The sequence below is a fragment of the Thalia democratica genome, chromosome 2 (assembly GCF_965202585.1).
Source record: "Thalia democratica chromosome 2, ktThaDemo2.hap1.1, whole genome shotgun sequence".
NCBI classification, from domain to species: Eukaryota; Metazoa; Chordata; class Thaliacea; order Salpida; family Salpidae; genus Thalia; species Thalia democratica.
In genome coordinates, this window is record NC_139166.1 from 36,365,859 (window position 1) to 36,378,531 (window position 12,673).

General features: G+C 26.7%; 2 protein-coding genes across 2 annotated transcripts; both read right to left on the minus strand.

The window, feature by feature from the left end:
* Nucleotides 1–835: 835 nt before the first annotated feature.
* On the minus strand, nucleotides 836–9,665 carry LOC145830111 (m7GpppN-mRNA hydrolase-like). The gene is made up of 2 exons (XM_082938002.1): nucleotides 9,338–9,665; nucleotides 836–2,174 (listed from the first exon to the last, which is right to left on the minus strand). The coding sequence occupies exons 1-2, from the start codon at nucleotides 9,598–9,600 to the stop codon at nucleotides 1,385–1,387; spliced, it is 1,053 nt and encodes a 350-aa protein (XP_082794128.1). The 5' UTR covers nucleotides 9,601–9,665; the 3' UTR covers nucleotides 836–1,384.
* A 7-nt stretch (nucleotides 9,666–9,672) lies between these two features.
* LOC145830112 (armadillo repeat-containing protein 1-like) lies at nucleotides 9,673–11,728 on the minus strand. The gene has a single exon (XM_082938003.1). The coding sequence runs from the start codon at nucleotides 11,670–11,672 to the stop codon at nucleotides 10,800–10,802; it is 873 nt and encodes a 290-aa protein (XP_082794129.1). The 5' UTR covers nucleotides 11,673–11,728; the 3' UTR covers nucleotides 9,673–10,799.
* Nucleotides 11,729–12,673: the final 945 nt, after the last annotated feature.

A 12,673-nucleotide genomic window follows, 5' to 3' on the forward strand; every position in this document is an offset into this window, starting at 1 on the left:
AAAAATCAGCTTTTTTTAAAAACTTAACTTGCTTTAGATAATAAACAAAAACCTTCATTATTATTACGTCATAATACTTTAAAACATTTAAATTCTAAACTTCTATTAACCTTTTTTAATAAACTATAGCTTTACTGAGGAGTATATGGGATGTTATATCTCATATACGAAACAGTCGTCTAAACATATTTGGTTATTATATAATCTAATAAATACTTAACTCCAATTTAACTTGTCGAGCGCTATCGACCAGAACTAAAAAAAAAAACACTTTTAATACTTAAAATTATATACGTTTTTCTGTGCTAAATTAGTTTTTATTGTTATGAAAAATATACAAGTACTTCAATGAGTATAAGATATATAGATAAGTTTAACTATAAATGTGTGTTATTTAAGTTTTGAAAAACACATTTATTTATAACTTCTTATTGTCTAATTATGTTTTTTAGACTAAGTAGAAATGTGTTATTAAACCACAGATAAATTTCGAGTAAATGAATACTTTTAAAACTATTGATATACTTACAATTACAGACCTGTTTTTTTCGGATTTTTATTAAAAACTTCGTTAATATTTACCTATGAAATCAACTGAGATACTAACTACTAAATTAAATCATTAAAAATTTAAGTACTCTTTCCAACTAGTATTTGTCAACTTTTATAAATATCAAATGTTACTAGCCTCATTATTCTTGTATTTCTGAACTAGAAAACTATAGGCGGGTGTTCCAATTTGATGTTTGAATTCAAATTCTTTTAAAATTGACTTGAAAACATTTTTGATAGGAGATAGCCTAGTAACCATTTTTTACCTAAATAACACTATTAATGTAAAAAAAATTATAGTTGGATAACTAAGGTTACTTAGTTTGAATTAAAAAATATGTATGTACCTTAAGTTTAATTCATTTAACATATCATGCTGTTAAAAAAGATACAATAACTATACTACTTTATAATAAATGCTTGGTAATTACAAACCAATGAACATCCCAAAAAATTATAACAACTGGGTTTCTTAAAACAGATTTACGTTTTTCTTGTATGTATAAAATTAACTGTATAGTTTTAGTAGGCTACAAATGTATATTATTGTTAAAAAAATAATTTTAAACACGATAAATACCTCAGATTTCATATTTAACATAAAAGTAAAAAAAAGTACAATTTTGCAAACATGAAATTATCGCTACAAATATTATTACTTAATTGACTGAAGATTAAACTTTAACAAAATAGAATAAAATAAAAACCTTATAAATTTCTTAGCAAAATGTACAAGTTTCTAAATACTTGAATTTAAAAAAAATTTAAGTAGTTGATTTACTATTATGAAACTAATTAATGTTTTTTTTAAGTTAAGTAAAATCATTGCAAGCTAGTCTTCATTTAAAGTAACAACAATGTTGCCAAACTTGGTATTGAAATTCAAGCTTCTAGGAATAAACTTAGTCAAGTCTAAAGAATCAAAAAGAAATTTATTTTGAGTACATGAAAAGCTATCAGTATTTGATAGCTTATTTACGTCGTGGTTTTGTTTGACTTCAGATTTGATTTTTAAAGGACTTGTAAGTGACCGAGCTAAATTGGTATTTTCTTGATAAAGTTGTTGTAATTTTTTAGGTGTAAAACAATTTCTTTTACTATTTTGTCCATTTGTAAGTTTTGTTTTACTGGTAGCACTCTTGTCAATTAAAGCAAGAATACTTTTACCTTTATTTTTACGAATTTTCTTTCTATTGTCAGAGTACCGTTTTATGTCATGTAAAAACGGGTAAACTAATTCAAATTTATAGTTGTTATTATTTTTATATATGTCAAACAATTCTTGAATGGACCACCATTTGTAACTGCGGACTTCCATGTTATAAGATGCAGAAAAGTCACAATGTGGCACATTAAATGCAAAAAACAGTTTGGATTTAATATAACTATTTCTGTGATTGACAAAAAACTTATTAGGATCCAGGTAAGGAGTAATATTAATTCCACATTCTTCTTTAACTTCCCTAATTGCACAATCTATATGTTCTTCTTTTTGATTAATTTTGCCTTTAGGAAAGCTCCATCTTCCACTTTTATGAGCCTCAACAAGCAACACATTATTTAAACTGCAGTCTAGCATAATCACCCCATATGTAGGAACTTTTCTCAATTCATTTTGGTACCTGTAAAAATCAAAGGATTATAAACATTTAGTTATCAAAGTTCAGCTATGAACACATTAGATAAAACGTTGAAAAAAACTCTGGTATTCTATATTTGGTGCTTCTAATACTATTATTTATAAAATTATTTTATTTTGAAAAATTTAGCACTAACTTAAGTTCGTTTTATTGTACAATAATATAAGCTGATCAAAACAGTTTAAATGAGAAAATGTTTATACTTGAAATAATGAAAAACCATTGAGAATTAGGCGTTCTAAAACTTTCGACAAAAGCTAAATAGAATCGATAAAAAAATTACATTACGATACTGCAATATATCTATTATAAAATGTAATCTTATTATAACTTTACATTTTTTGTAGGATATATATTCCTAATATGCCAAAAACAATTAAACGATTTCGTAAAAGTGTAAACATTACAAACTTTTGTAATTAAAATGTTTACACATATTAGAGCTACCTGTAAAATGCTATGAAATTAAAATTATGTATAGGAAAATACTAAACTATCTCAAGATAATATATACAGGGTTGCCTAATGTTTTTGGCAAATTTTCTCCACGTTTTGAAAATTACACATTTTTGTATCTATTTTTAGTTTAAATTTAAGTTCAAGGTAAGAAACTCAGTTAAATAGTATAAAAACATTGAAAAGATACTGTAAAGCTAATTTAAATGTGTTTTTTAATAAATTTTATTTTGATAATGACAAAATTTTCTTATCTATATGATAGATTTTTTATGTCAAATCGAAATTTTACTATTGAACATGTTAAAAATTTCAGTTTTTTTCAAAATTTCTCAAATTCCAGGTCTTTCCAGGATTTTTATCCTTAATTGTCAAATTCCAGGTTTTTTGGCAACCCTGATATATAGGGTTGTTAAAGGTTTTTTGAAACTTTTTTCTAACTTTTCTAAATTTCATCAATGTTTTTGAATGATAAGTTTGTTTGTCCACTTTTAGTAAAAAATTAAGTTTAAGGTAAAAAAGTGTCTTTAATAGTATAAGAATATTCAAAAAATACTGTAGTGCAACTTTAAATGTGCTTAATAATAATAAAAAAGTAATAATGAGACAAAAATAAACTATAGCTTTTGATATACCATTCAAATATAATCGAAATTTGATTATTTCACATGTTTAATGAAAATTAAAATTGTTTAAAATTCAAGATTTTTCCTAGTTTTTTGGGAACCTTGACTATAAGAGGTAAAAAATTAGAAACTAAATTATTTTCCTAAATATTTATATGTAAGAAGTTTTTTACTTTTTGTTAAAAAAAATTAGAAAAAACTATTGTGTGCAAAATGATTTAAAAACTTAACTTGCGAAATCTATAAAAATAATTAACTTTAATACACTATATATTAATATAATTAAACAAAAACGTAAAACTATACCTTAATACAAAAAAAGTAAATAATAGACTTAAGTACACAGGGCTGCTATAATTCTCAACATTTAAAAACTTATTCTAACTAAAAAAATCATATTTTGTACATATAGAGATGTTTTTAAATGTGTTAAAATTTACAAATCCTATATTTACAGGGCTGCCACTTGTTTTTTCAAAATTCTTTCCAGGTTTTTCAAATTTCTTCCAGGTTTTTAGAAGTACACATTTTTGGGCTTATTATTAGTTTAAAGTAAAATTTAAGTTAAGAAACAGTATTAAACAGTATAAAAAGATTGAAAAGATACTTTAAATCTACTTAAAATGTGTTTTTAATAAAAAAATTTTTGGTGATGACAAATTTTTTTAATCTATATGATAAATTTTTTGAGTCAAACCAAAATTTTACAACTGAACATGTTTAAATTCTTAAAATTTCCAGGTTTTTTGTTCAAAATTCCAGGTTTTTCCAGGTTATTTTTACCTAAATTGTCAAATTCCAGGTTTTTTCCAGGATTCCAGGTAAAGTGGCAACCCTGTATTTAACAGTAATAATATTTTTAATATTAAAGATTCTTAAATTTTCCTAATATGTCAACCGTTATTTATGATTTTTGTCTTTACCATTTACTAAAAGTATAAAAAACCATAAGTCAAAAAAATTTAAAAAGCTTTTATTTTGATTTTTTATTTTTGCCTCAAGTACTTTCAAAACCTTTCAACCTTTCTCAGCAAGTAAAATGATAATTGTAAGAACAAAAATTTTCACGCAGTAAACTTATAAATATAGTATAATGTAGCAATGAAAATAGGTCTTTTAAAATTATATTTAGAGATTTGCTAAATACTAATTTTAATTGTGTATACATTGGTTTTTTTGTTTTTAATAGTGATGTACCGGACTCACTATCCGGGTCCGGCCGGATATTGCCATTTTTGTCTGATATCCGGATCCGGCCGGACTCTAATTAAAAATAAAAGTCCGGATCCGGTTCCGGCCGGATTCTAATTTGAAAAAAAAGTCCGGGTCCGGTTCCGGCCGGATTCTAATTTGAAAAAAAAGTCCGGATCCGGTTCCGGCCGGATCCTAACAGAGATCCGGCCGGACCCGGATCTAGTTAGTAAAAAAGAGCATATTGAAAAATATTTTTTTAAAAACAAACCCTGTGTTAATTAATAAGAGTCATTTTCGTCACTTAAAATTAAACACCTACCCCGAGTGGCTCATTTTGTACACATGACTAATTTACACTTGTTTACATTTAAACTATGAAATAAACATTTTAGAAATGCAACTCTTTACAAATGTTGTAAAATTGAAAACTTTGGAATGAATACTTGCATTATTTGTTGTTTAAAGTTGAGCTCAGAGAATATTTAGAGTTAATACGGTTGAATGTACGAGCCAATGAGAATCATATGACGAAATGTCTCAAACTAAATACTGATGCAACAAAACATCAGAACATGACAGGCAGTTTATATGTAAGCAGTTAGTTAGTTTGGTGAGCAGCTTGAAGCAACAAAATATCTTGAACTTTTTGTGAATGCTTATTGTAAGTAGTGTTTTGTTTTAAAAGTGAATATTTCAACTGGTGTTTAATTGTTTAAATATTTAAGCCAGGTTTATAGTTTAATAGCTTATTAAAAATTTTACAGTTTCTTGATTACTAAAAGTTTTATTTAATTTTTAGTTTTTTGTTTTAAGTCTTTTGATATAGATTTAAATAGCTTCCACTTTTTAAAGTGTTACCAAAGTAATTAATAATTTTGTATATGCTAGTATTTCTTGTTGTGTTTCATATAAAAGATTCATCACTCAAAACTGTCGTGTCTGATTATAGAAAGTAGTCTCAGTTAGAATTTAGTATTTGTTAGATATTAATTAAATAAGGTAGGATTTAATTATGATGGGTAGTGCAAATAAGTTAAGTGTGCCACAATCAGTCCACAACTTTACTACCAAATTGTCAACCTTTGCTAGCTGTTCTACTGATTATTAGATTAAAGTAATTTTTTCAGTTTTTAAAAACCTCATTCTAACTCAGGCTTGTTTATACTCACTCTAGCTAGTTTTATTGACTTAAACAGTGGCAACCCTGCTAGTTTGAAAATTTTTGGGAATTTTATAAAATCTTGGACTGCCTCAGGCTAGTTTAGTTTTTTATAAAAACTCAGGCTAGTTTTCTTTTTGATTTTGAATGAGTTTGAGCTGATCCAGTTTTCAATATTTTGTAATTTTCTAGTGTATTTTGTTCATGAACTTGATTTCAGATTTTTAATTGTAAATAACACCTAAATTTGTAAACCTTGTGGCTAGCTGTTCTACTTATTATTAGATTAAAGTTATTTTTTTTAGTTTTTAAAAACCTCATTGTGACTTAGGCTAGTTTATACTAATGATGTACCGTACTCACTATCCGGGTCCGGCCGGATATTGCCATTTTTGTCTGATATCCGGATCCGGCCGGACTCTAATTTGAAAAAAAAGTCCGGATCCGGTTCCGGCCGGATTCTAATTTGAAAAAAAAGTCCGGATCCGGTTCCGGCCGGATTCTAATTTGAAAAAAAAGTCCGGATCCGGTTCCGGCCGGATTCTGATTTGAAAAAAAAGTCCGGATCCGGGTCCGGCCAGACCCGAAATTGTGGGTCCGGTACATCACTAGTTTTTAATGCCTTTGGAATAAAATATAACAACGGTATTTACTCAATACTTTAAGAAACATGAGCCAAAATTCTCATTGTATTGAACCTGCATAGGCTTACCAATTTTTTAAAACATATAAATTAAATAAATCAGAAATTCAATTATAAACATTTTTGAAATACCAACTCTACTGGTTCAATCTGCAGACATAATAAACATTTCAAGAGTTTTTTAGACATCTTATCTAAACCAAAAGTATTATATTTTTAAATATGATGTAAATGAGTATTCTAAAGATAGAAAAATATTATTTAAAAGAGTTATTTATATTAAAAACCTTAAAATAGTATTAGGCACCATAATATTTTTTTTGTCGCTGCAGACGTACACAGTTTGTACCCTAACATAAGTCGTGAGTTCGTAAAAATTAGTTTGTCAAATGCTATGGAAAGGTGCACGAACTATATATAACAGGGGAGTAAGACTTTGGTCGAGCTTACTATGTTTTTTAGAAAGTGTAGCATTGCAAAATGGATCAACATTTTGTTTGCAAACGAACGAGTAATTACAGGAGATAATAATTCTGCTACAATTGTCAATATTGCAGTATACCATGTAATATTACGAGTCACAATAACCTAAAAACATGTATAGTTTTTATACGTTATATTGATGATATTATTTTCTACAAAAACAAGAACAACCACAGATAACATCAAAGATAAATTTTGTCTTAAAGTAAAAACAAGGAACTAGAGTTTATAGACGTCAAACACATTATAGATGAAAATAGAAAAATGGTTTTATGTTTAAAATTGTATAACACCTACAGCTAACAATAGGGTTTATATCAATGAAATATTTTATCACCCTCGCTCGATTGTATTTAGGAAATCGATAACATTAAGATGGCTGTGTGAGCGTGATTGTGTAACAAAATAAATACATTTCGTTGTTTTTAAAATGAGCGCCAGTGGCGCTAGAGAACTACTTATCAAAAATTTCTTTATAAAAACCTAAATGATGTATGTTTATGTGCTCCGTTAATTTTCAGCTTGGGCACAAAGAACATCACATTTAAAATTCTGCTTCTGACAGTCAATAAGAACCTTTATAACTTGTAGACTTTATTTGTTGTAATTATTTTCGCAGTATTTTTTGTTCTACTGATAGATTAGATGCTTTATCAATAAAATCTTTTCATTAGATATATTTTTATATAAAGTTTATTGCTTACTAGTTTAACCTAATTAATCAGGGATATTCGGGTAATCTATTACCGAGTTTAGTAAATAAAATTTAACGCCATTTTATAAATAATAAAGTTCCTAGTCAAAAAGAGAGAAGTGGTAAGTCTAGCTCACTACCCACTAACAGTGACAAGCGAACCCCTTTAATAGATAACAACAGTATAGTATCCGAGGCCCCTTTTACCCCGATAGGTATACCATATGCTACAGTTGGAAGATCTAAAACTTTTGAAGGTTAAGTGCATAAGTTTACGCTTTTGTAAAGATTAAGTAATTAAGATGCTGAATACAACAGGTTAGTGGGTTCAGACCACCAATTAAAAGAAGAAAGGAAAGTAACGAAAGTATAAGCGTTTGGGCGACAATCTTTTTGAACTTATTGAGACTAACATAAAAAGAAAAACAACTAAATGCAAATATAATGGTAACATACAAACGATCACAAACAATTGCAACTTAACTAACAAAGGAAGTTCATATCATAGTTAAAAAATTATTTGCAAGCGAGGCGGAAAAGGTGGAATGGTAGAAAAAATTAAACACCGAAAAAAACAACAAAACTGAAAATTATTTGAATTGTAAAATCTATAGTTTATGCGAAAGTACAGTGAATGTGATGAGTTCTACGTCGGTCAGACTATCATGTTCTTTTTGCAAAGGTGGTGCTCCCAAAAACATAAAAGGAAAATTACGATCATCGATGATGTTAAGCTAATGATAGAGCAGCACTCAAACAATTTTACAACAAAAATACACAAGATCAAAATAATATTTTAGAGAAGTATTTCTATTACTTTTGCAACAACCACAAAAGTTAACTCTGAATTAGACTTAAAAAAAAGTTAATGGATAAATAAACTACGAGCTACCAGAAATATGAAAAAATAACATAACCGCTACAAAAATAACTAATTAAACTGAATAAAAACTTTCAAAATTTTTGGTTACACTTTTAAAAATATGTTCATGCTAAGTCAAAATAAGTTAAGTCTACAACTTCTAGTTTCTAGTATTTGTTTTATTTTCTAAGTTTTTTAGTAGACATAGCAAAATATCTCAATACGTTAAAATAAATCTTAATTTTGCTTTGTTAAGTTTGTTAGTACTTTTAAAGTTTTAGATATAAAAAATAGCATTTAAAATAATAGCCTAAAATTTAACTTAAACACAGTTAAATTCAGACTAAAGTTAAGTTAAGTTTACAAGAGCTAATTTATAATTTTACCTTTTACTATGTTTATAATTTTATTGAATTAAAATTTATGTTCTTGCAGTTATTAATTTACTTGCTGAGGAAGGTTTTTAAAGTAATTCATGAAAAATAATGATTCAAAATAAAAGTTTTGTAGATTACTCTAACGTAACTTTATTGTAAAATATAGCAACTTTTATAAATAAGTGTGTATATTAGGGAAATAAAATGATTATTTTTTTATATACAATGTCTTTGTGCTTATCTATTTAGAAAATAAAAGGTGTGACTACCCTGTGATAAAAGTAACTTCACTCAAAATTCTGCTTGGAAAAGAGCGAGAAAATGTTTTTTTAAATTTAAATTGGTCTTTTTCAGACATATTTATATATCAACTTTTACCATTTTATTCATATCAAGCTTTTTAATGTTCAAGAGTAATAGATAAATATAAGTTATTAACATAAATGTAAATACTTATTTAATTTATTAAGTAGTTTAAAGCTTTTAAGTAAACAAGTATTAAGAAATCTTATTTAAATTAGAAATGTATATTTCTTTGCAGAAATAAGAGCATTTAGTTTGTTTAATTCAAGTAAATCATTAGAAACTCAAAAATATTAAAAATAAAAAGTAAATATATTATCATTATTGCAGTTAAAGCAAAATATTAACCATTTATGAATTTTACTTGCATCAGGCTCATCAGGTCTGGGAAGACTTTTATTCGGAAACTTGTCATACATCAGTTTCATAAACTCTACAAGTTTATAGTGAGGTAGTTGTGGATTTTCTTCTCTACAAACATCTAAATAAAACCAATAAGCTTGTTCCAATTCGAAACATACTCGAAATGTAGTAGATTTATGTTGCTGAGGCGCATTCAATAAAAAACGAGTAAAAAGTTCATCTAATACTTTATTCAATTTTTTGGGCATTTTGCATTTAAAATTGTTTTACTTTGTAGACTAACATAAATACTTCAAAATATTTATCAATTTAAGTTGCTGTAAAATAACAAACATCAAAGTAAGGTTTAATTTTTCTGACAATCTAATGTTCAATACAAATTCTGTAAAATAAGACTTCGCTATGTAAAAAGTATGACCATATACTGTGACTGAACATAAGAAAGACGAAATGCGGTAGCTTTAAAGTAAAAATCGATTAATTGACAATTAATTTTAAAGTTGGTACAATTTGTAAACAAAACGTAACATTGGAATTCTATAATTTAATTCTTGGAATGCTAGACTAACACTTAGTTTTGAATTAATTACTATACACCTTTTTAAAAAAAGTAGCTTTCAAAATTTTACAATAAATAATTGAAAATTATTTACACTTAACTTTATTATACACAACCAAAAATACAAATTTACTAACCGAATTAAGCAATAAAATTATTGTGATAGTAATAACGAAACTAGTTTCCACTTAATGCTTATAAAGTAAAGTTAACTATTTTATAAACGAAAATTAAGCAAGCACCGAATAAAAATTTTTTAGTTAGGTAAAAATTATACTCAAGGTTTACATTTTTATCATTAAAATTTTAGTATTTGAATAATATACTTTATATTGTTTTAATTTTTGTTTAGACAACTTTTTTCTTAAAGAATATTTAGACTAAAGTGAAACAAAAAACTGTAAAAATATTTCTCAATCATTGTATATATAAAAAACCTTAGCTAATTAAGATTTATTTTACTCCAATTATAATAACAAGCTTATTCAAATTTATTTTATTACAAAACTTAGTGCAGATTAGAAAAATTTAACTTAAGTATATTATCAAATAAGCTATAAATATGTTTTAAGTACAAAAAAAATTCAAAAAGTTGTAATCAAATCAACGTTTAAAAAATATATAAACTTATTTTTAACTAGTACTTTATATAAAAAAATCTTTTTAAACTGTTATTCAGTAATAGTTATACATAAAGTTCAAGTTCAGCTTATAAAAAGATAATTTTTAATATAAAAATACAACAAGACTTATACTTAATATAAAACACTTTAACTTTTAAAAGTTTACGCTCTGACTAATTCTACAATCTCATACCTCATTTTTAACTATAACTAGCATGTTTGAAACACAAAAATAAGTATGAGAGTCAAATTATAAAATTGAAATTCACCAGTACAAATTTTTGTTAACAGCAGAAACAATACTACCAAACCAACCAAAGCCAGGAGCATTACCTTGTGTGTTTTGTCTTGCAACTGCATGTGCTTCTTTACTAGGTGAGTCAACAGAAACATCTTCATCTAAGTAATCTGGTAATAATTGTTCAGATGTACTTACATTACTAGCATCTGATATATTCAAATTTTGCAGCCTTTCCTGTCCATCATCATTTTTTATAACTTGGAAAGCTTCCATTACTTTTGTTGCATTTATTGCATTACCTAGTACATCAACAGGGAGTTCTGTTCTTGCTCTCACCATACACCTTTTAAGCTTCATGTTAAATGTTAGAGAAATAACTCCTTTAACTCGAATTAACTCATCTACGACAAGTTGACGCCTTTCTTGATCTACTAAGCCATCAATTTGAAGTGTAATAACTTTAGCTTTTGTATTACCACTCATAAACCTTACTGATTCTTTGCTTCGTTTTTGTGAATGAGGCACAGCTCTATTTAAAACAGACTCACCAGGAGAAAATGCTTGAGTGTTATCAGTATTAAGTAGGTGCTGAACATTTATTGCAGCTGCTTTGCAATCTGGAGGATAACCCTCTTTTTGCTCAATTTTTTTCATACACTCAAGCAAACCTACAGTATTCCGCATACTTCTTCTGGTAAAGCTATTTTTAGAAGCCTCTTCAGCTAATATCAAAAGTGTTTTAACTGCTTCAGTAACAACTTCACAGCTGTGATCTTCAGGATCTACAAATATCAAAATAGAGTTTACATCATTTCTTAAAATGTAGTCTCTATGGGAAGGATTTTCAGCAAGTCTTCTAAGCTCCCTTACAATTGACAAGGATGTATTCTTGTCCATAACAACCAATTATAAATTTAATTTTCAAACAAATTGACTGTACCTTAAAAAAATTATAAGCTGAAAAGTTAAATGTACTTTTCTAATTAGCATAAGCTTTTTCTTTAATTTAAATTGTATTAAAACATAATTAAGTTGAAAAATACAACCTTTAGTAAATGCTTATAACTTCTAGCCTCATTACCATTTATATAAATATTTAAAAATTACTAGCAAGAATTTGGCTAATAAAGATCCTTACAAAACAAGTTTGTTGGATATACAATATAATTACAAACTTGACTGTGCAAACTGTTATTATTATTACATATACAGTATACAAAAATCTTATACAGTAATCTTCCTCATGAGTACACACTTTGACAACAGCCAAAAGTGCTTTCTCAATAGGATATGCAAACCTAAGTACCAGTCTGAATAGAAAACTACTTATAGAAATTAAAAAATTTATAAGAAAAAAAATTGGCTCAAAAATGTGTTCTTTACAGGAGGCTTGCTGTACATAATTGAAAAAAGTTTGAAGAGTTAAGACAAAATATTTAACAATAATAAACTAAAAATAATAATTTTGACCAACATTTACAATCAAAATTTAACTTAATCAAATAAGATTTTTGCAGCATAGTTATTTTAAAAGAATTAATATTTGCCATTTATGGGGGCAAGGGTAAAGAAGTTTTTTTTTTTACAAAAATAAACATTAGCTTCTATATTAAGTCAATTAATTATGAAATAAAAGTCAGCTTTAATAGAGCGTAAAGATTTAATTTGAGTTTGACACATAACCATTATGTATAAACTGCACTTAAGCAGTCCGCAGCCTTTCAAAGTAAAAAAAAAAATTTTTTTAATTGTTTGCAGGCCACACTATATAGAAAAAAAAATCAACTACAGAGGGAAGTTATTTACAGGGTTGCCACAGATCAAGCTGAAAAAGAAAATCCTTACTTTTCTAATCAAAACCAATTCCAAAATAAATAACCAAATACTTAAAAATCTTA

Coding starts and splice junctions, on each gene's coding strand:
- LOC145830112 (XM_082938003.1), bottom strand. CDS start 11,672: ATGGACAAGAATACATCCTTGTCAATTGTAAGGGAGCTTAGAAGACTT.
- LOC145830111 (XM_082938002.1), bottom strand. CDS start 9,600: ATGCCCAAAAAATTGAATAAAGTATTAGATGAACTTTTTACTCGTTTT. Junction 2,175..9,337: donor GCAAGTAAAATTCATAAATG/GTTAATATTTTG, acceptor TGATTTTTACAG/GTACCAAAATGAATTGAGAA.